The 23,333-nt window shown below is 30.7% G+C and overlaps 2 protein-coding genes across 4 annotated transcripts in view; one reads left to right on the top strand and one right to left on the bottom strand.

Annotated features, from left to right (window-relative positions):
• The window catches only part of LOC107451964 (prostatic acid phosphatase), a 27,363-nt gene extending 8,824 nt beyond the window's left edge, over window positions 1–18,539 (bottom strand). The window contains exons 1-5 of the mRNA XM_087160741.1: window positions 18,303–18,539; window positions 14,197–14,292; window positions 9,372–9,452; window positions 3,814–3,966; window positions 1,778–1,870 (exon numbers count right to left, since the gene is read on the bottom strand). Coding sequence (XP_087016867.1) covers window positions 1,778–1,870; window positions 3,814–3,966; window positions 9,372–9,452; window positions 14,197–14,292; window positions 18,303–18,407 — 528 coding nt within the window. The 5' untranslated portion in view covers window positions 18,408–18,539. The remainder of the gene's footprint in view (window positions 1–1,777; window positions 1,871–3,813; window positions 3,967–9,371; window positions 9,453–14,196; window positions 14,293–18,302) is intronic.
• Window positions 18,540–20,378: 1,839 nt separating this feature from the next.
• LOC107451969 (lysosomal acid phosphatase) overlaps window positions 20,379–23,333 on the top strand; it is a 29,069-nt gene continuing 26,114 nt past the window's right edge. The window contains exons 1-2 of one of the 3 annotated variants that reach the window (XM_087160742.1): window positions 20,379–20,632; window positions 22,155–22,331. In XM_087160742.1, the coding sequence (XP_087016868.1) occupies window positions 22,239–22,331 (93 nt within the window). In that variant the 5' untranslated portion in view covers window positions 20,379–20,632; window positions 22,155–22,238. Of the gene's footprint in view, window positions 20,633–21,521; window positions 21,626–22,154; window positions 22,332–23,333 lie in introns of those variants that run through there. The other 2 variants (XM_087160743.1, XM_087160744.1) reach the window with 2 other exon arrangements.

The following is a 23,333-nucleotide window of genomic DNA, read 5'->3' as shown; positions in this document are numbered from 1 at the left end:
CAGGTGATTTTAATATATTGATTAAAATTATTGGATTTGATGACTGTCAATATTTTTTTGAATCTTATCTAATTTTAAAAATATATTATATTGCAACGGTTAATTTTAAATTATATTATTTTATAAATGCCATATTTTAATTCATTTTATTTTATAATTTATTTAAATTATTGCTCAAGCTGACGTTGCCGTAAGGGATATTGATTTTTTTTTTTTTAACAAAAGGGGAGCATATTGTACAAATAATGCCTTAAATATTAGGGTTCAGTGTTAATAGTCAAAAATTATGTATTCAAACGATAAAAATCTCTCTCAAATAATTAAATACATACAGGTTGGAAATTGAATAAGTTAATTTGTCCGTGAATTTCAAGCATTATTTAAGGGAAGAAAACTCAATTTAAAGTTGGAGTAAGTTTATCACATAGGAACATTAGTCATTAAAAAAAATGCAATTTTGATATTTTTTTGTTTTCAATGCTCATACTTTACAATTATGTAAAAATAAAAACACTTTTTGATAATTTACCAATCATGTTCCTCTTTGTAGATTAAAAATTCAATTACTCATCCTAAATAAAGCACAAATAAAAGTACAAACTAGGACAATAAAGAAGAAATTAAGGAGCTAAAAAGAACAATAAAGCACGAATAATGAGCAATGAAGCACGAATGAAGGCGCTAAAATGGACAATAAAGTACGAATTAAGGCACTAAAATGGGGAATAAAGCACGAAAGGCACTAAAATGAACAATAAAGCAAAACAACGTGAAAAAAGCGAAAATAAAAAGACAAAAAGGGACATAATTTCCCTTATCCGTGCTTCATTCATGTTGCTTTACTTCAGAGCAGTGATTCCCAAAGTGGTCTATATCAACCCCCAGGGGTCGACGACAACCTGCAAGTGGTCCATGTCAAGTGAAAAAAAGATTGGGGGTCCATGAAATTAAAATGTGGGTCAACGATAGTGGATCTCATATGAGCAGGTCGTGACTTTTAATTTTGGCATTTCATGAATGGAATAATTAACATACGCTGATAGCACCTATTTACTTACATTATACTACTTCATAATATAAAGACATATATCTATCTACATTCTACATAATTTATAAAAGAAGCTATGAAGTAAAAATTTTATTAAAATTTAAGTTATTAGGATTAGTTTTTGATATATGAAACTGAATTATTATAAGCTAGCTGTTGCCTACAGCTCTGCCAGCGTACTTTTTTTATTTTCTCTGAGTGTAAGGTTTTATTTTGCAACAAAAAAGTATTTTTCCGCGGTAAATTGTAGCCTAACCTGTGTCAACTCTTTAGCTAGCTAGACTTTATCTGCGCACATGATCACAGAGATTGGTTGCTTAGTTTTTACGTGAAAACGTAATAAACAGACCGATAATACACTACTACGGTTTTGTACATAAACTTATTTTCGCAATTATAATATTAGTAGCGGAGTACGGATTTCATAGAGGAATTATTTTATTCCATTTACATATTAATCAAATTAGTCTGAATTTAATTAATAAATATAAAATTAACATGTGTCTTTTTCACACTAACTTCACTACAGTTAGAAATTTAAATCTTTCACAGTGAGAAGCGCTATACCAGCTATCAAAAATACATTTGAAGTTGACGAACTTACAAAAAATCAATATCAGGAAAGCAGGGGGTCTATCCAAAGCGGAAAAACATGACAAGAGGTCTGCGAGACAAAAAAGTTCAGGAACCACTGCTTTAGAGGAGGCGCAAAGTTTTGGAAATACTCACCCAGTGTTTGAAATAGAATGATATTCCTTCATCGTCCAAAATTCTCATTTCTTCAACAAAATATCTAGGACAGTGTACATTTATACCTAAAAACTATTTAATAATAAAGAGAAATGTGTCATTAATTTCGTTATACATCATAGTAGAAAGTTTCATTTTATTTATTATTCCATTGAGGCTCCTGGGATACACAATACACGATTTATTCAGTATACCCAATGGTATAAATTCTGATGGTTCTGGGCATGCATCGATATGATGTTGGACTGATGACAATAGCTTGCCTCACGCCTGAAGAAACTTCCCACCAGTTTTTGGCATAGGGAATTAATTGACTTCTAGGCGTGCAATGCGTAAAAATACATTTTTAAATTTTGATTTCACCGGCGCTATTCGACCGATTTCGCACAAATTTTGTATTTTGCCATTGCAAATTGCATTCTTTTAAATGACATCTTAAGAAATTTCATATCATACGATTCAATTTTTGTTCATCTACAATTAAAAATTAAATAATAAAAAATGAAATAATAAAAAAATGAAACAATATAAAAATAAAATAAAAAGAAGTAAAATAATAAAAAATGAAATTATAAAAAATAAAATATTAAAAAATAAACTAATAAATTTAAATGCATCAATTTGAAAAATTATCGAATTTGCATGCTGCACTGTAAGCAGATAAGAGCATGAAAATTACAAACAGGCGATGTTATTCTGCCTTAATTTAGGTGTATTCAGCTTTAAAAAATATTGCATTTTTATTTTGATACAGGTTATAATACTGTTCAATTGAGTTAGATTTTTGCTTCATTTTTAACTTAAATATTAATTTTCAGTAAATATTTAGATACATTAAAGCAATTCCTTTAGTTGCATGGATTAATATTTAAGATCACTCGTTTTGTATCTTGCCATGATTGCTGTGATTTGATTTCTGCCAAAGCTATTATTTTTCAAAATATTTTTTTTCGAATTCTAATAATTGTTTTTTACCCACAAATTAACGCTTTTAAAAAATATTTCATGCAAACAAGATAAGAAATTAAGTATGATTAACAAAGACCTATTTAATCACGACAAAACATTATTGGTGTAAATATCGAGCAGAATTGTTAATAACTAAGTAATATTATGAAAATTATCCAGTGTGCTAAATTACCTACGTGTGCTATCCGCGTGTGCATGACCTTTAACATGTTAATGTTAATATAATAAAATTCAGTTTTGTTTCGATTTTATCAAATGTATTTGATTTTCATTTTTTTTTATCTTTGGTGTCGCTAAGACACATATGGGTGAGAGAGAAAAATATTAATTTCATTTGATAAACCGTATAACCATACTTATTAACACTGTATGTTTTCCATATAGCCATACTTATTAACACTGTATTCGTACAATATAGCCATACTTATTAACACAGTATTTTTCCATATAGCCATACTTATTAACACTGTATTCGAACCGTATAACCATACTTATTAACACTGTATTCGAATCGTATAACCATACTTATTAACACTGTATTCGAACCGTATAACCATACTTATTAACACTGTATGTTTTCCATATAGCCATGCTTATTAACACTGTATTCGTACCATATAGCCATACTTATTGATACTGTATTCGCACAGTATAGCCATATTTATTAATATTGTATTTGTACCGTATAGCCACACTTGTTAACACTGTATTCGTACCGTATAGTCATACTTATAAATATTGTATTCGTATGTTAGGTTCTTGTGTAGTTGATTTAACATTAATAAATCCCTTATAGAAAACATAAACAAATATCTATAGACAATATAAGCGTACTCGTAACTTGCTACATTCACGTACATTCCTTATCGACATTCTACAAATTTTTATACTACAAGACAAAAAAAAAACCGCTGTTGTCATTCCTAATTTATAATATAAATGCGCTTGCACGTACAACCGTTAATAACATTTTAATCTAGATCTATATTTTTTTCACATAAGTACAAAATGTAATCATTTTCAGCCGATATCACAATATAACTTACCTGATCAAATTTACCGGGTATAAAAAATATAGGTACTTGCTGTTCGCTTGTTTGCTTATTAAATTCCACAGCTTCAAATGAAGGATAGAATGTAGCAAGATTGGATTTGGCACTTTCAATGCATCTGGCAGTGTCTGTCGACAGAACGTTGATCTGGAAGGAAAAAAGTGGGAAAAATATTAAATACTAGGAGGCTTCGCCCCCTGCTCGCTAGCGCTCACCAACTCCCGGAACTGCTTTCACAGTTCATTTCGGATTGCTTCGCAATCCAATGCTCGCTTTGCTCGCTCATTGGATACGTTCTTAACGTCTAGTTTTTGTATACTTTTTTTGAATACTGAAGTTCCGAAAACTTTTCACTGTAGAAAATTCTAAACCTGTACATTTCAATATTAATTTGAGATTGCAAACAGTTCACATATTTTTCTTAATCACACTATTCTAAATTTCAGTTGTTGAGAAAAGTAACTGTTGTAAGTTTTGTTTTAAAGTCTTTCCCACCAGATGGCTAAAGCCATGTGTCGTAAAACAATATGAAATAGTAGTCTGCCACTGAAAGCCGAATGTAAAGCATCGGCTTTGATGAAGATAATTTTGTATTTTTAATTCTCTGAAGGGCGCCACCTTAATAATATGGAATTTGTAAAATAAATGTATATATTTTTGATTGTTGACGAAGCCCATCATTTTGTGTTTTCATCACTGTTCAGAAGCAGAACAACTATACATTTTTTATTTTATCACAAAAAAGTAAAATGTATAAAAAACAAAGAAAAGAGTAAGAAAATGAGTATAGTCATAGAAAAAGTTAAAATTATAATATAGTATTTGTCAGTTAAAATAAAACTTTTTGTTTAAGTCATTGCTAACAATTCAAATTTCTCCGAGGCAATTCTAAAGTATAAATTAAGGTAGTATTGTTAAATTGAAACACAATATTTTTAGTTTTGATGTCAACAATACAATTCAATTTTTCACAAAAACGATTGTTTCCATTGCTAAGTTCAATGTCAACAATTCAAATTTTTCTGAGGCAACTCTTAACCTCTAAATATTATTTTTTTTATGTACACATTTCTAAATGTCAGTATTCAACCACAAAACAACTTAAAGTCCTCAAATTTAGCATGAAGTTGTAAAATGTAATGAAAGAGGGTCATAGTAATAATGAAAGTAGAAGTAAAGTTAGTACTGTAAAATTAAAACAATATTTTTAATCAATGAGCCAAGTTCTTCAAGAAGCAGTTGTAGAAGTAGGTTGTTTATTTAAAACTTTTTATAGAATTTCTTTAAGAACAATTGCTAATTTGGGCATTTAGCGATACAACACTTTTAGAATTGAAGGATTTGTTACGTCAAGCGCTCAGGTATCATAATTTTGATCTAGTTGCGCTTCTATATCATTTTGATTTATGTTGCTAAGTTAACTTTCAAAAAATTCTATGGCTGGCAACAGCATTTTTATTTTTTAAGTTGTTTATTTTTATTTCTTTTAGAATTCGTTATTTTTTTAGTGAAATGTTTTTTAACCTAACAGAATTCTTTGCCGACTGTTTTCTCTATGAATGAAGAAAATAAAGTAAATATTTAACTGTTGTGAAAAGAATCTTAGTTGTACAAAGTACTTCAGCCAAAATTTGGAGCCACGTAAGAGAATTATATATATTAGATCAGAAACACATCATTAAAAGGCAGAATGCTTTGGTGTTTTCAAAACAAAGCAAACGTTGCAACCGGCGGAAGAGAAATACAGCCAAAATTTGGGAGCCACGTAAGAGAATTATATATAATAGATAAATGAATAGGCCAATTTATGTTACGGTAAAAACCTGAAACCTGGTAAATCGTATGTTTTACCTGTAAAATCTAGCTTTTACCAACGTGGCGTGGTAAAAGTCCGAAGTATGATTTAATATGATTCCATTTCAATCTTTTAACAAACATTTGTGCTAAAACGTAAAAACCCCCAAAACATTTTGAGAAATCTTAGGCTTTACCAGAAACACTTAGAATTTACCAATGTTTGGGCTTCTACAGTAATAGTTATGCTATCAAAACAAACAGGGAAAAAAGTCAAATTCAAGTTTGAGGGGTAGACTACACTTGAGGGTGCCCCCGCCAAGTTGTGATCGCGATTGATCGCCAAGCTGGGTGATGTTGAAAACCAATCGTGATTCTGATTATTTAAGATTTTAATCGTGATTCTGATTAGTTTAGCGTTGTTTTTAAATGAATTTTTAAATGTAATTTCAGAGATCCGTTAGTTCTACTTTGGATACCGGCTGGTAAGGTTATTTTTGCTTCAGATACTAAAAATGAATACTGTCAATAAGATAAATCTTAAGTTTCTGTACGATTTTAATAACAATGAAAAAAAACAGTGATTGACTGGTGTATGAATGAAGGTTTAATTAGTAATAGATATAAATGTCCTGTTTGTGGGTTACCACGGCGTTCCGGGCAAACAAGTATGGAGCCAAACATAAGTCGCCAATTTCGCCAAGGGGCACCCTCAAGTATATTTTTCCCAAGTTTGAGTGCTAAAATAGAGAAATCAACAAATTACTTATTAAATATATTTGTGGAGAATAAAAAAATAAGCTTGAAATTCCAACAGATGAGGTCATGGCTAAAGAAATACAGTATACGCTGTTACTGTACTATTTTAGCAAAGCTGTAGCTGTTGAGAATTATTATCTGTTATTGTCTCTAACTTTGATCTAGTTCATAAAATTATGTAGCTATGGTAACAGTTGTTGTTTTTTTCTTCTTTTTTATTTATTTTGTTCGTCCTTTCTTGTGGAGAAGAAACAAAATGGCTTTGAGTTGATGTTTATTTATTTCAGAGCATTAATATTTACGCCATTTTATATCTTTGAGGGTTTCGAGTTTTATTGATGAAGCGAGTATTGAGAATTATCGTCTGTTTAATCTTTAACTTTGATCTAGTTCATAAGTTGCTATGGTAACAGTATTTTTTTTTTCCTTCTTCTTCTTTTTTATTGAGTTTGCTCGTCTTTTTTTGTGGAGAAGAAACAAAATGGCCTTGAGTTGATGTTTATTTATTTTTGAGCATTAATATATTCGTATTTACGCCATTTCATATCTTTGAGGGTTTCGAGTTTTATTGATGAAGCATGTATTTTTTATATTTTTGTTAATAGAACTGTAAAAAATAAGCCATTTTGTGTGCTGTAAGTTGCTTATAGTATAATTAAGAACACTGACATCATTAACTAATTCTGATTCGAAATATAAACGGAATATCTGGTTTCCGCGAACAGGGCATAGACGTTTTTTACGAGTAAGAAATATTTTGTATATTTTGTTTCATTCTTTATTCGTTATGGAAGTAGTTTGGAAAGATAGAAGACAACATTGGAGATTATTTACTCGAGCATGTAATTCCTTTGATGAGGTAGAAATTAAACTCAATTGTGCTGATAAAATTAATAAATTAAAGCTTATCGAAGAGAAAGCTATTATACTGATAATCTTTGAAGAGAAAAGTAAACATTTGTTGTATTCTGGAGAATCTTCCGATACAGAAATAGAGAAAGAGATAGATAAGGCAGAAATTCATATTGATCACTGGAGATCTTTAAAACAGAAACTAGAAACATTAGTGATGAAACAGTAGCGTTACTGCACTATTTTAGCATTTTAACATTTCATTTTTATTTGTCCCTTCTTAAAATATGCTGATGTTTGTAAGTTTAATATGTTCAATTATTTTCAAATTAAATGTGCATATGGCCCAACCTCCACAACTGGGAGTGGCCCAATAAAAGGTATAGGGATCTAGTTTGGTGTCATCAGTTTGGATTATCAAAACATATTAAACATTGAGCACACAAGTCAGCAAATGTATGTAATTTCAATAAATCAAATCATATTAAACATATTCCATCTGACATGGATTTATAGAGCTATCTCCATCTTAAAACTTTTTTTACCCATTTTCGTTTTGCGATTCCTGCGTTATTAGTAAATCGAAATTTAAAAACCTTTTCAATTTTTTACATTTTTTAAAGGGTTTTACGGTTCCTGATCTAACAATGCGTATTAATAAAAACTGGCAATTAGTCTTAGTGGATGTTATGTGGCTATCTCTCATGAAGTTGAAGATGAGATGACCATCAAATTTATACCGGTAATTCCATTGTGTATCCCTTTGTTTTTATTCAGGAGAAGATTGTAATATGTTTCTTAATAGGTTACTTGAAAAAATATTAGAATAATAATAAAAACGACAAAATACTTAATTCACTAAAAATGTTTGACCCTGAAATAAAATAAACGATGAAATTTTATGACATGCCCTATTGTCTCGAGATTGCTGTCATTCGATTCAGAATAAAAAAAATTACTATAAAAACAAACTCTCATTTATCTAATTTACCATATGTTAGTTTGTCTCTCTGCTCCCCAGAAGCACCAGACACGTTTAGTCATGCAGCTCTTGATCACTTTCTAGAAGAGAGTAGGGGAGAGTGGGGTCAATTGTAACACTTTTTACTTAGCTATTTTTAACTAACAAAAAATCCAATATATTATTAGTATTAATTGACAGACGAGTAAAGTAGACTATCCTCTACTAGAAGAAAATAATAAAAACCTTATTTTAAATGTTATTATATTAGTTATTAACAATTTTTGACAGTCGTGCACTTGTTACAATTGTCCCCACTTACTGGGTCAATTGTAACAGTTCATAAATTCAACTAAAACATAGTTAATTATACATATTATCATAGTTGAGATATATTTTTTTATTGATCAAAATATTAGTGATATTTTAGGAGTAAAAATAATAATGAGCAGAGACCTAATGGGTTAAACTTTTTACTTTCAGGGGTTAAAAATTTCAATTTATGCTGTGAAAGGTGACAAATAAAATAATGCACATGCAACATAATATAAATGATATAGGAAACTATTGGTGGTTCTTAAAGAGTTAAGTAATGGTTTGTAAACATAAGAAATGGGGCCTAAGGGGTTAAACAATTGCAATTGAAATTATGAATTTTATTTTCAGCTGTTTCAATCGCCCCTTTACTTATTGTTACAATCGTCCCCAAGGCGCCATTTCAGCTTCATTTGTTAAAAACAATGCTAGTTAATTAACAAAGCTAATAATTTTTTCTTTGAAATGTTAATTAAGGTGTCCACTTACATATTCGGTTAATAATTTTTATTTGTTTAAACAAAATTACTTTGTTACAATATAATATTCTAATACCAAACAAAGTACTTACGTAGCGTGAAAATATCTTTTGTGATCTAACTCTTTCAAAATTACATAAAAATGGTTGCCAGCAGGTGTGTACATGTAGATTTATTAAATACACCTTGTGCGCCACCTAGGAACCAAATCTAGAACCCGACACTCGAAATTTTTGCTCTGTTACAATCGTACCCTGTTACAATTGACCCCACTCTCCCCTACTTAACAGTTTGCCACAAAGTTCGCTTTTTTTGTATGTTTGAATTGATTTAATTTTTGAGCTATCTTTTCTGTGCTACTAATAGAATAAGAGACACTTAAAATATCTCACCTCTGATGGATCTGAATTCATGAAGTTTTGATAGTATGTTCTGAAAAAGTGTCCTAAATTGTGATGTTGTTGTCTGCCAAGCTAAAAAAAATAATAAAAATGAAATTATTATTAAAATTCCTGTTGCACATTAAACCATCATTCAGTTAATTGTCTCAAATCAGAATGGTGCGCTCTACGACGCGTGTTGTCATCTATTTAAACGAAACCATAGCCTTGCCAAAAATACCCATGAAAAGAAGAACATTAGGTTCCAAGGCCTTATCCAAGGGAGCCGGCAGAATAATATAAAAGGGGGTGCTACCCTCTAACAAACTACCCTCCCCTCCCCCCGAAAAAAATTTAAATATTCTGCTATTACATTTTGTTTTGTTATTACATATACTTTCATCTGTTCATTTTTTCAGGATACATTTCTTCATTGTTAGCAAGATATTTAAAAAAAAAGTACAAATTTCTTGTACTTGCAAATTTTGCCCAGAGGCGATCGCGCTGGCATAGCTACTGACTTTGAAACACAACTACAAACAGTAGTTTCGTATACTAACGTGTTTGTGCACGCTTAACATTATTTATTGTGTTGATGAAATTTTACAGTTGCGAGAAGTCAGCTTGTGTTATACACCTTTATTAAACTGAATAACTAATAGAAAATATAATATTATTTACATTTTATTAAATGAAATTTAAAAATATGGCTTAGATATCTGCCAAGTTTGTGAATGCTCAGTGAGCATAAGAAAAGAATCAAAGATGACTCAGAATTCATTGAAAAAGTTAAAAACAGATTTGGACAATTCTTGTTTGATTAAACAATTTTTTAATTGTTATGTATCAATAATTACTTAATTATTTGTTTTTCCATAAAAATATGTTTAATAAAAAAATTTTATAACAAAGTTTTTCTGTATCTCTTAAATTGTTTTTAAAAAAAAACCAGGGGGGTGCAAGTGCCCCCCCCCTTGCACCCCGCTGCCGGCGCCCTTGGCCTTATCCGTATACCTATCACTAATCATAGTACCTTTCTAAAAGAAAAAGAGTGCTATACGGCAGTGGTGCGCAAACTTTTTTCGACCGCGACCCCTTTTGTAGAGAGAAAATTTTTGGCGACCCCTAGAGATAAATGTTCACAAATACGATGTATATTTCGAGCGTTTCTTTCGTTTCATCGAATAAAAACATCATCATATTTGACTCATATTAATTTTATTTATAATTTTAAGAAAATACTTTTTGTATAACACAAAAATCAGTAAATTGCCCTTTAATGAGATGTATGTGGCTGCAAGTTTCTAATTATCTCATCGATGTTTGGATGTATGTTGCTAATTGCAATTCGCATGTCATCTTCAGGTTTTAAACGCGAGTGGTATTTAGTTTTTATTGAAACTAGTTTGCTAAATCCAGTTTCACATAAATACGTTGATGCAAATTGTATTAACACTCTGATGGCATTCTTGCTTAAAACGGGATATTGTTTTTCCACGGATAGCCAAAATGTTTGGCAAGGCTGAGTCTTAAATTGATTTCGAAGAGTATAATCACTAATCAGATCTATCAATTGCTCTTTCTCACTAATTTGAAGCGTTGAACTGCATATGTCAAAGGAAAATGGATCACGAATCCAACCAAGATCGTTTTCAGGAAAATCCTCGAATCTTCTCGAAAAATTTTTCTTTAACTTTTCAATGTGATTGGAAATGATGTTTTTAAATGTAAACATTAAATTTATCATTTATGTAAACATATCATTTTCCTTGATAAAATCGTTAAAGCAAGGGAACATGTTGGTGTTGTTTTTATTCAGTTCAGTTTGCCAGAGACTAAACTTATTCTTAAAAGCTTGAATTTTACTGGCTGTAGTTATGATAGTTGAATTCTCACTCTGCAAGCTCAAATTTAAGTCGTTAAGTTTTTCGAAAATATCAACTAAATAGGTCAGCTTCCCTAGCCAAACTTCATTGATATAGTAACTTGCCAATCTATGTTTCTTTTCGATTTAGAACATGTACACTTCATTTCTCAAATCAAATATCCGTCGTAGTATTTTCCCACGTGAAAGCCATCTGACTTCGATGTGTAACAGTAATTTCTCATACGTTGAGCCCATTTCATTGCAAAGTATTGAAAAGAGACGGCTGTTGTGGCTGTTGCATTTAATGTAGTTAATTGAACTAACAGCGTCTTGTAATACGTTGTGCAACTCTTCATCCATATCTTTTGCAACAAGAGCTTTCTGATGAATCATACAGTGATTAAATACCATATGAGGTGCCACCTTCTGAATTAAGCCTCTGAGCCCTTTATTCGAACCTGTTAATGCTGCAGCACCATCAGTACAAACCGCAACACAGTTTGCCCAGGTAAGGGACTTTGTTTCAAAATATTCATTTATTACTTCTAATATTTTTTCTCCAGTTGTTTTTCCTTCCAAATTTTTGCAACATAAAAACGTTTCTGTTATATCTTCATTGAAAATAAACCTAACGTAAATAATTAGTTGTGATATTTTAGTAATATCGGTAGTCTCGTCCAGTTGTAAAGCAAATACAAATGAATTTTGTATGCGTTTTATGACTTCTGACTCGATATTTCGTGACATTTCGGAAATCCAATTGCAATTAAACAGTGAGTGATGGCGCTTCACTTTTTATATGTACACTGTATGGTATGCAGCATGCAGGGATAATGCATTTCATAAAAATTTGGTGACCCCCAAAAAACTTCTGGCGACCCCCAGAGGGGTCGCGACCCCTAGTTTGCGCACCACTGCTATACGGCATTGAGCATGATGCTTGCCCTTATCATCAAACCTCCACTATCCCTACCACCATTTTGCAGTGCTGCCATCTCTCAACGCTTTCTGTAAAAATTTGTTCCACTGGCAGATAAGTTTACGTTTTAATGTATTATTTTTTTTATTCATTTAAACTTATTTTCCACACCACTACATATAAATTATTTAAAAGTTCATATCAAACGCCACCTTGTTCCAACACTCTTATTGTAAAACGTTTAAAATGTTGACAAAAATTCTGAAAGCTTTGATTAATAAATATCTACCACCCTATAAAACATTTCGCCAAAAGCGTAGTAGTTTTTTAGTTTATAACGATCGTTGAGCAGCCGACCCAATTTAGGGTTTACGACAACCAATATTCAACTCCTTAGCCTTATAATTTTGAACCCAATCCAGAAGACAAGGGAACTCCTGGATCAAGTAGTGAGAGAAATTTGCCTTCGTGGAGGACTTTTTGAAAAAACTAATCATCCTTTGCGTTAAATGGAGAGAAAAAACCAAGAAAACCTCCCATGGTTCATCTGACGGCAAGAGGACTCTAACCTATGATCCGTCTACCACTGAGGATATTTTACGTCCTCACTGTGGTTTTTGAGACCTGGGTGTGGAACCAGAGACCAACTTCCTGCCTTAAAGAAATGCAGGACTGCAAAATTCTACTTACGAAATGCTTTTACTCAATGTTTTTACTCACAGTACAATAACTATTTTTCTATTCAAAAAACATTATGCTCATAATTAACTAAAAAACACAGTCAATAATTTTATGAAACATTAATATTTATAATTAATTAAAAACGTTCTGGTTAAAAGCAACATCTTGTTGTTGTTGTTGCTATACCTCAAGGCTTAGACAAACTAAACCAAGTTCAGGAGACCAAGTCGCACAATTAAATCAAACCAAATCCCCCTCATTCAACCCTTATCCCACAGCACAATCTAGGGAGAAGCGATGGCAGAACAGCGGCAAACAGCATGGGTCAACTCGTTTCCGTTAAAAATAAAGTTCCTTAGTGTGACCAGTCATAACCATCTAGAAAGGAGACCAGTCCTAAGTGCAGATAGAGTGGTTTGAACAATTCTTGGACAGGAGAGCTGCAATGACAGTCCAGCAGGAATCATACCATTCATGTTCTGGTGGGATCCTAAAAGTGGTGTTTATATTAGCCAAAAAAAGAGAGTGCATCTCAGAAGTTCGTAGTTCGGTAAAAGGGGCAATGGGCAGTTCGTTACCTTTCCCAGAAATCAGGTCAATAACTTTGTTTCCGAAAACTCCAACATGCGAGAGAATCTACAGTAAACATACAGTACCACACTGGTCAAAACAGTCAATTTTATAATGATATCCTGCCCAATTTATCCAGGATATTAGGCTAATTGTAGGAGGTTTTCGTGATTTAGTACTGGTTAGTTCTATCAAAAGGTCCTCCACGAATGGCAACATCTTGCTTTGACATCATCAACAAAGGTAAATGTAACAACAACATAAAGGCAACATCGTACTTTGCGGGAGTCAATTTAAATTAAAAAATCAAAGAAATAGTATATCTTTATAGAATATTTCGTAATAATCGTCATTATAAATATTTCCAGAATCTTCAGCAAAAATTAACGAAAAAAGTTTACACATAAGGAGTTGTTTATTAATATTTAAGCAATAAAAATTAATTTCAAATTAGGTCTCGAAATAAATCGAAAGTATAAGGAGGGTTGACAAAAATCAAAACCTGTTTTATTGTCGGAAGAAAAGAAAAAAGAGATTATTACTAACACGACCATTTTTAATTACGCAATCAAACTAGTAATGATGTTTTTAATCCTGTGTTCCTCAAAGGGGGTAGGTGGAAGAAATTGTTTCTCCCTTGCTAAAATATTAATTTTCGACTTCTACTATTTTAATTCAGAAATCGGCACATGTTTGCTTGAAAAGTAATCTAAAAATTAAGTTTTAAGATGGAGAATCAGAACATCCTGCATAAAGATTTAAAATTTATCTGAATTAGAATTTTAAAAACAATTCTTTACCTGTGTTAACTTTCCTAGACCATCCGACCAAACATGCTCTTCATTCGGATCATTTGGGTATAGTAATATGGGAGCACGATCACCATGGCGATAGAGCTAGGCAAAACAACATTCTTTTGAGATAATGAGTGGTAATATAACTTAGATGGTCAATTATTTAATTGAAACTGTTTCCACGAATGCGTATTTCACAAAAATTCATGCAGAAAAATTGAGCAAACGAGACATTTTTATACCATATGTACACATACATATACATCTATATATATATATATATATATATATATATATATATATATATATATATATATATATATATATATATATATATATATATATATATATATATATATATATATATATATATATATATATATATATATATATATATATATATATATATATATATATATATATATATATATATATCGACATTCACCGGTGAATGTCAACAAACACATAGTCGCTTTGGTGAATGTCCGAAATATTTGTATATCCAATTTTATATTAATTTATTCGTTAATATTATTATATTTATTTGATATATTTATATTTATTTGATATATTTATATTTATTTGATATATTTATATTTATTCTATGTTTCAATACTTATTGACGATAGATTAGAAGAAACATCAGCGTTTGGAGTATCGGGCAAATATTTACCGGGCAATGGCACTTGACCTTAAAAAAACATCAGTGTAGGGTATACTGGGCAAATGTATACCGGGCAGTGGCACTTAACCTTAAAAAAACATCAGTGTAGGGTATACCGGGCGGTGGCACTTAACCTTAAAAAAATTCAGTGTGGGGTATACCGGGCAAATGTATACCGGGCAGTGGCACTTAACCTTAAGAAAACATCAGTGTAGGGATAAAATATCGAATAAATGTAATTATATCCCCGATTAATTCATATCAAATCGAATGTAATAAATATTTCGGACATTCACCAAAGCATATCTGTGATTGTTGACATACACCGGTGAGGGTCCGAATGTACAAGAATGTAATGAAATATTCGATCTTTCACCGACGTATTTGGTGTTTGTTGACATTCACCGGTGACAGTCAGTCAACAACCACCGATTTCGGCGAATATATATATATATATATATATATATATATATATATATATATATATATATATATATATATATATATCATTATAACAAAGAGATATAAGTAATAAAAAGTGTAGGCCATGTTTCTAAGCATCAGAATGTAATATATCAGGTTGAGTAAAAAGTTTTCCGCCAAAGGGAAATACCTCCGTGCCTGCAGCAGCCATTGCCGTGGTGGTTAACTTTTTTTGAAACGGGCTTTTGTATTTTAAAGCAGAAAGTTGGAACTACACAACTGTGTAATTTGTTTGTCAAAACTTTATCATCTCGTGCACCAAAAAAATTTTTAAAATGGAGCTATCACGTTAACAAATCAGACCCATTATGTACTATGAGTTCCGAAATAAACTAAGTGTAACTGAATGCCACAAGAAAATGTGTGAAAGTTTAGGTTTCAATACTGTTTCTTATGAGGATACAGTAAAAGTTTGGTTTCGAAAGTTTAATACTGGGAATTTCAACATTGAAGATGAACCACGTTCTGGCCGCCCTATTGAGGTTGATTGTGACCAGTTAAAGCAAATTATTGTTCAAGACAGAAATTTTTCATCACGAACTATTGCGTTAGAGCTTGACATTTGCCAAAAAACAATAGCAAATACTCTCAAACGCATAAATCTAGCATTTAAGTTTAACCGTTGAGTGACTCGCGAATTGACTGCTGAAGACAAGAGCAAGAGAAAAGCGGCCTGTTTGGTTCTGCTCAGAGATCAAAGAAAAGAGGACGTTCTGGACAGAATTGTGACCTGTGATGAAAAATGGATATACTACAACAATACTAGCCGTAGAGGAGGGTGGTCAGCATCCGGGGAATCAGCAAGTTCGGTTGCAAGACGAACGCTAACTAACAAGAAGGTCCTTTTCCGTATCTGGTGGGATTGTTGTGGAATTATCTACAAGGAGTACCTTAAAAGCGGGTAGGCTATCAACAGTACAATATACAGCAATATGCTAATCAAAGTTAGCGATGCGATTCGCGAAAAACGAGAAAACGAGCTCAGAAGGAAGGTGATTCTCTTTCATCAAGATAACGCTTGGCCACATGTTAGTGCAATGACCGGCATGACGCTCCACACGTTAGAGTGGGATTTGATGCAACATCCACCATACAGCACAGACATGGCGCCTTCGTATTACTATCTGTTTTCAAATCTGCAGCTGCATCTTGATGGCACAATCTTCCGTTCAAATGACGAGGTCATAAATGAGGTCGATTGCTTTCTCTACTCGCGCACCCCCCAGTTCTTCTCAGATGGGAATGAAAAGTTGCCAAAACGTTGGCAGACTATTGGTGATTTGAATGGAGATAAGTATTCTCATTAGTTTTGCTGATTTTGTATGTGTTTGTCATTTTTCAGGATTTTTTTTTTTTTTTTTTTTTTTTTTTTTGGCGTAAAACTTTTTACTCAACCCGATATATATATATATATACACTATCCTACAATAATGGAAGAAACACTTTCAGTTTTTGACATTTTTTTAAATTTCTCAAAAAAAATACTAAGCAGATTATTTTGCAACTTTAGAGGTGTTTTCATGCGATTTTCGTATTTACCAATAAGATTTAAAGCTTTCAGAAGTTTGAGAGACTGACAAGAAATTACGAAAAAAATTAGTATTTTTGAAGCTATGCCCGAAAATCAAGCTATGAGCTTGTAACTTATATCAATAACTTAAGTTGTTATTTTAAATAACTGCTTAAAATTTCGTAAACCTAGAGTAAATATTTATGGAGTTATGGACAATTTATTTTAATAAATAATTTTTTTGTCTTACGCTTTTCGCTCTAACTTTAAAAATGTTCAATGGAATTAAATGGAATTTTTGGATCATTGGAATTTTTGGATCAGTATAAAATTAATTACAAAATTATCTATTTTAAAATTTTAAAAAAATCATTAAGAACTGCGGAAGATATAAATATTTAAAGTAGTTATTTTATTCTGCGCATGCTCTCAAAAAATTTTGAAAAAAAAAATCAGAATTTTAGGGTGAATAGTAATTGGCAACTAATGAAAAAGTCGAAATATCGTTCTGCCCATTTTACTGATTTTGTGACAATTCTATTTCCATCATGAAGAATGCAGTTTTCTGATTGTTAATTTTGTCATCTAGCTGCGAAAAATTAATATCCTTGCTGACATTAAGGCGGAATTTAGCTAAATTTTCGCAATTACAATGGCTCAATTAAGTCAATCAGAACCCTGTATTCTTGTAAAGATATAACATTTTGCGATTTGTAAAAAAAGGCCTTTGATTGGCCAAATATGCCCATTGTAACTGAGAAAATTTAGCTTAATTCCGTGCCAGAAAGCCATGGATTTACAAAATAGAGATCTTTTGTGCTCATACGATAGATTAATGCAGAAGCTTGCATAAAATTGACGATTTTACATTGTAATGATATTTTGTTTAAAAAAAGTTCATTAGTTGAAAAAAAGTTCAGAAGAAAACCTAAAATAAACCTTCTATTTGATTTGGGGTCCAGGGGCAACTGCCCCGTATGCCCCTGCTTTAGTCAGACTCTGATTATGAGCAAGCCTGTATACAACCCAGCAAACACAATAGGTCAACTTTGCTGCCCGTAGTCGGCTATATTGGCAACTGTCAGTTATCGGAAAACCTTATGTAGGTAGTTTATCGGTATATTGTTAGTCATATCAGATTCGGGCTAGTAACGAGATTTTTATGTCGGACGTATTACAGTTATCAGTATTACACGTATTACAGTTATACGTATTACAGTTATAACGTATTACAATTATCGAAATTAAATATACATTGATAAAATTATAGAAATTACGATAATTTAAATCGGTGAGACAGAATCGGCGTTATAATTGCGTTTTAAAAGTTTAGCTTTGCTTTAGGAGATTGAGAAGAAGTAAAACGTCTCTATAAAGGTCCAATCATTAGAACGCACTGTACTAGTTCCAATTTTCTGAAAACAGAGATTAATGTAAAAAAGGAAGCATATTTACCATTTGAACTAATTGTAATTCATAACTCTCTGATATTGCTCGTTTGAAAGAGATAAACGTAAAACAAATAATATAAATTGAGTAAAAAATCCATTTCAAATTCATGATAAAACTAAATGCAGCATAGTAACGCAGTCTTACAGACGTTAATGTTTTTGTTTTTCGAGCAAATAATCTACGTTAAAACTAAAAGTTTCATCGTAAACAACACCATGACGTTATTTTGAAAGATATGTAACAAAAAAGTGATTCTTAACGACATGATTAAAATTTTTATCGGTATAATATTTTCACGTTTATTGGAAATTTTATGTCTATATCTGTGTTTGAGGTTAGTTGTATTCGTTTCTTTTATTCTGTTTTATAAACAAACCCAAAATATAAGAGTGTTTGCTCTACATAGCTGAAATGGGATACTTAAAACGGATGATTTGTAACGTTTGGTTTAAAACCAGTTTTTTTTTATTTACCAGGGTACGTAAAAAAATCTCTAACTAAGGCGTTTAAATCGGTGTATTAAAACTATGACGTTCAAATATTTTAAATTTATTGTTTTGACGAAACTCTACTGGAATTGAAAAAAAATAACACGCTTTTCGTTTCAAGTTAAACACACGGTGAAAAAAAAATCTGGTAAAATCATACTGTATGGTAATGACATATCTAGTAAAAAGAAAACAACATAATTCTGGCTGATAAAACCAAACGGCATTTAAACCATTTATTTGATTGTGTTCACGTCTATGTGATAACAGTTAGCCGGAATTTCGGATTTTCGAAATTAAAGTTCTTACTACCATACATTTAGTAAGAAATACAAAACTGAAAATTGAATTTAGACGAATGAATAGTTTTTATACCATATTCAAGGGAAATCATGACATAATTACCAAATTTAATCCCATATTATGAAACTATATTTAATTGCTAATTTTACTGACATCATAACCAAAACGCTTCGGTAAAAATAACTGAGCTTTTTGGTGTGCTTATAGAGCCAGAAACACGATAAATTTTACCATATTCTAGTAGTTGAGACCATATATTTTTCTCACTAAAAATATATGTGTTAACAGAAGTACTAGGACATACAAGGACAGTGTTAACAGAACTTACCAGCTCTGTTAACACTGTCCTTAATATATATATTTTTAGATTTTTTATTAAGATTAAAATCAATAAATTAAGTGATGAAGGGATACCAAGGAGATTTTAGCTCTATGAAGAAAAAAAAACTTCAACAAACTCTGACGAAGGAGGGGGGGATTGAATCCTTCAAAACATATTTAATTGCCAAAGAATATTGAAAGGGCGTAAAAGACGATTTTATGAAACATCTTGGAAGTTTCCAACCACCTAACTGGTTTTTAATAACTTTGGCAAGAATTTTAAAAAAATGCATTTTAGGGTGGTGTTTACGAATCACTCAGTATTTTTTCAGGAGGTATAGATAAATTTGTTATAGTGAATTTTTTAGCACGGGGTTCACTTTACGTATGTAGTTGAATAAATAATAACAAGAAAAAAAAATAGAAACCAAAATTGAATTTTCGAGTCTGCTGTTCTTGTTATTTTTTTAAAATTCAGTTGATCGAAAATTGTAAATTTAATGTGTTCATGATGTTCAAATTATTTACTTTTTTTCACATTTTATTATTTAAAGAAACGAGTAATTGAGGATAAAGAAAAGAAAAATAGAGGAATACCAAGGAAAGAAAAATAGGAGGAGGTACACCAAATATACCAAGAAATTTCCAAAAATAGTTCATAAAATCGAGGAAATACCAAGAAATGCATTCAGCTGAAAGAGATTTTTTCCATTAGCAACAAAGCAAACCAGTAGTAAAAGCTTTTTTTTTCCTGATATCAAGAAATTCGTGTTATCGAAGTTCGTTATATCGAGGTCCGACTGCAAGCAGTTTCCCCGATAAATAAATAAAAAAATCAATTATTGTTGCCAAAAATTAACTGAGAGCTGGGTGGCGACAAAAAGGTTTCAATTAACCAATAAAGCAATTTCGTTTCTTTACATTTTCATTTATGGCAAGATAAAATCAAAATCTATTATCGATAGATAACAAATACAAGCCAGCTGAGATAATCTTATAATATTATTTTGCGTTACGCTAAATCTCATAAGAATATCCTTCATCACTGTCAATGTTATTTCATAGATCTCGATTGAAAAATAAATCAACACGATTCGGAAATAGAAAATTTATGCTTATTTTATACAACAAATTCGAGTTAAAAACTATTTATTACAAGATTGCAGGATATAAAAGGCTTTATTTATTAGGAAAAGTGACGCCCAGAAAAGAGATTTTTAGGTAAGTGTCATACCAAATCATGTTTATTTTACTTTTGCATACTGTAGTCCTCACTGTTCTTCATGTATATATTTTGTAATACTTGAATGCATTAGGAAATCACAAATTGAACTTTAGATTATACAGAAAAGCATTATCCAAACCTGACGAATTATTAACGAGTAAGACGAGTTATACACATGAAAAATTATTTTGATTACGGGAGAAAATATATAGGAGGTGAAGAACGATTATTCGAAACGTTCTGAAATAATTAAACTTTAAATTTTAAGTTTTTTTCAAGCTTAAATAAAAATTAGCGACCTAATGTATACATTGATTTGCTTCATTTTTTAAAAGAAATTTATGGTCGTACATTAAGGTCATAAACAAAGTTATAACATTTTATGTGTTTATTTATTTTTTAGATCACCTTAGGTTTGTACAGTATGTTGTGGAATTTTTATGAAAATCTTTTTTGAATTTATCGTATAATCAATGTGTTTTAAATTTCAAAAACTTTATCTATTGTTATTACAAAAAACTGATTCAAACCGTTCTAAACATAAACTTTTAAAATTAAAAACTATAAAGACAAATACTTATTACACAAATTCTGCTAATTTTCACAAAGCTTCAAAAGTAATTAGAAAATTTTCAATTTCCGAAGATTTTGTAATATTATAAGTAACAATTATTTTCTCAAAAGGAAAAGAAAATTCCTATCGTTATTCCAGGTGTAAAAAAAAAGGAATTAGAAAAAACCAATGAATGATTTGAAAAATAAATTTAAGAAAAACTGTAAATGAAAGGTTTGCTGCGTTTTTGCAAAAGAAACTAGATTTTATGACCGATTTTCCAAACTACCGACAAAATTCGTCCCCAGATGGCATTGATAACAGGAAAAACTGTAGAATAATGCCTTCTTCTAACTGCCAGATCATTCACTTGAATTATTGTTTGGAAATCTAGCAAATGTTGTCTAAAAACCACATCATGTTTTTGCTGCCAACGGTAGTTATTTTTAAAATATTATTTTGTAGCTTATTTTGTTGTCAGCCCCACATACCTACGAACATTGTAATTAATTTTAAAACACTATTAGAAACAATATTTAGTTTTCTAAACAGATCGTAACAAACCTCTTTAGTTTCTTTTTATTGATTTTTTTAAAACTTCGCTCATTTTTTAGACAAACGGAAAATAAAGAACTATTAGTACACTCAGCACACAGATTTGTGTACTGTTTAAATTTTAATGTATCGCATGCAAAATAGTTCCCAAAAGTTAGAAACTAAATTAATCTAAGAATTAGCTTTGAACAAAGTCATTCTTAACAACAAAATGTCGAAATAAATAACCAAAAATGTCTGACTTATTTTTGAGTAAATGATTTGATATCAAGGAAATTGTGATAACAAAAACTACTGCTTGGAATGATTTTTAATGTTCGATGCAATATGCTTGAAAAATAGATGAAAACTACAAAAAATTTATAAACATATTTCTAAAATTTGCTTATTTAAATTCTTTTTCTAAATAGCTTTTCGCCATCTATGCTGCACACATCAGACCTCATTTACACGATTTTTAGTTACGGGTATTGAAAACAAGTGGCAACACAACAATGTTTAACCAACAGGCATGTTTTGTACTACTGTTCACTTTGATATTCAAAACAATAGCTGATGATAACTATAAATTGCAGTTTGTTCAGATGGTATGTGCACTTTTATTGCAATATATTTTTACATTGTTACCACTGAATCTAGTAAAATACACGCTGTATTTGATATATAAGTCATAAAGCATAAAAAAGAAGTTCACAATTTTCTACACCAGTAGGAAATGATTTTTATTAACTATTAATAACTATTAATTAATTGTTAATAACAAACTATTAATAAGAGTACATTGTTAGAAGATCTGAATTGATTATCTAAGTTATCGATCTTATTATATAAAACACTAATGTGTGCATGTAGATTGTTAAAATAGCGGATGAAGTTTCTTACACGCATTGGCAACAAGGAACTTAAACTCATTTTATTTAAGAGAGCAAAAGAACCTTTCTTTATGTAAATTTCTAAAAATAAATTGAATTATTCAATTGCATGGCAGGAAAATGGTGTTTACTATAGACAGGGAAAAAATAGGGGGAAAAAATCACAAATAAAATTACATAAATTGACATACTATAGTTTTGGTTATATAAACAAAAACTTTTACTCTGTTTCTAAACACCAAATGACAGAAGAGACAAACACGCCTAAAGTTGTTTAACCAATAGAGACGGAGGAACAAGTTTGAACAAGATAATAAAAAAAGTAAATGAGAAAAAGGAATCGAAACTGGAAACTAGATCACTTAGAGTTAAAATAGTGGAATAGTATATTAGAGAAGTAAAGAAACAATACTTTGCACATGTTTATTTCATTACTTCTCTACAATCACTTGAACGAGAAGGATGGCCCTTGTTTATAGAACCGAAACTATGGTATGTCGATTTCTGTAATTTTATTTGTGCTTAATTGATATTTTTTTTGCTTTAATTTGCATAGTACAAAGTATACTCGATTTTTTTTTTAAAGATGTTTGTTTATAATTAAAACAATAGCTTTTCTCAATAAAAATATTATTAACATCAATATTTAAGTAAAAAATTACCATAATAATTACTATTATTTCTATTTTTAAATCTTTTTACATTTTACAAGTTTTA

This window comes from Parasteatoda tepidariorum, chromosome 4, assembly GCF_982258835.1.
Source record: "Parasteatoda tepidariorum strain Cologne lab strain chromosome 4, Ptep-v5.0, whole genome shotgun sequence".
NCBI lineage: Eukaryota > Metazoa > Arthropoda > Arachnida > Araneae > Theridiidae > Parasteatoda > Parasteatoda tepidariorum.
Note: the sequence above shows the minus strand (reverse complement) of the source record. Positions and strands in the feature narration are given on the sequence as shown.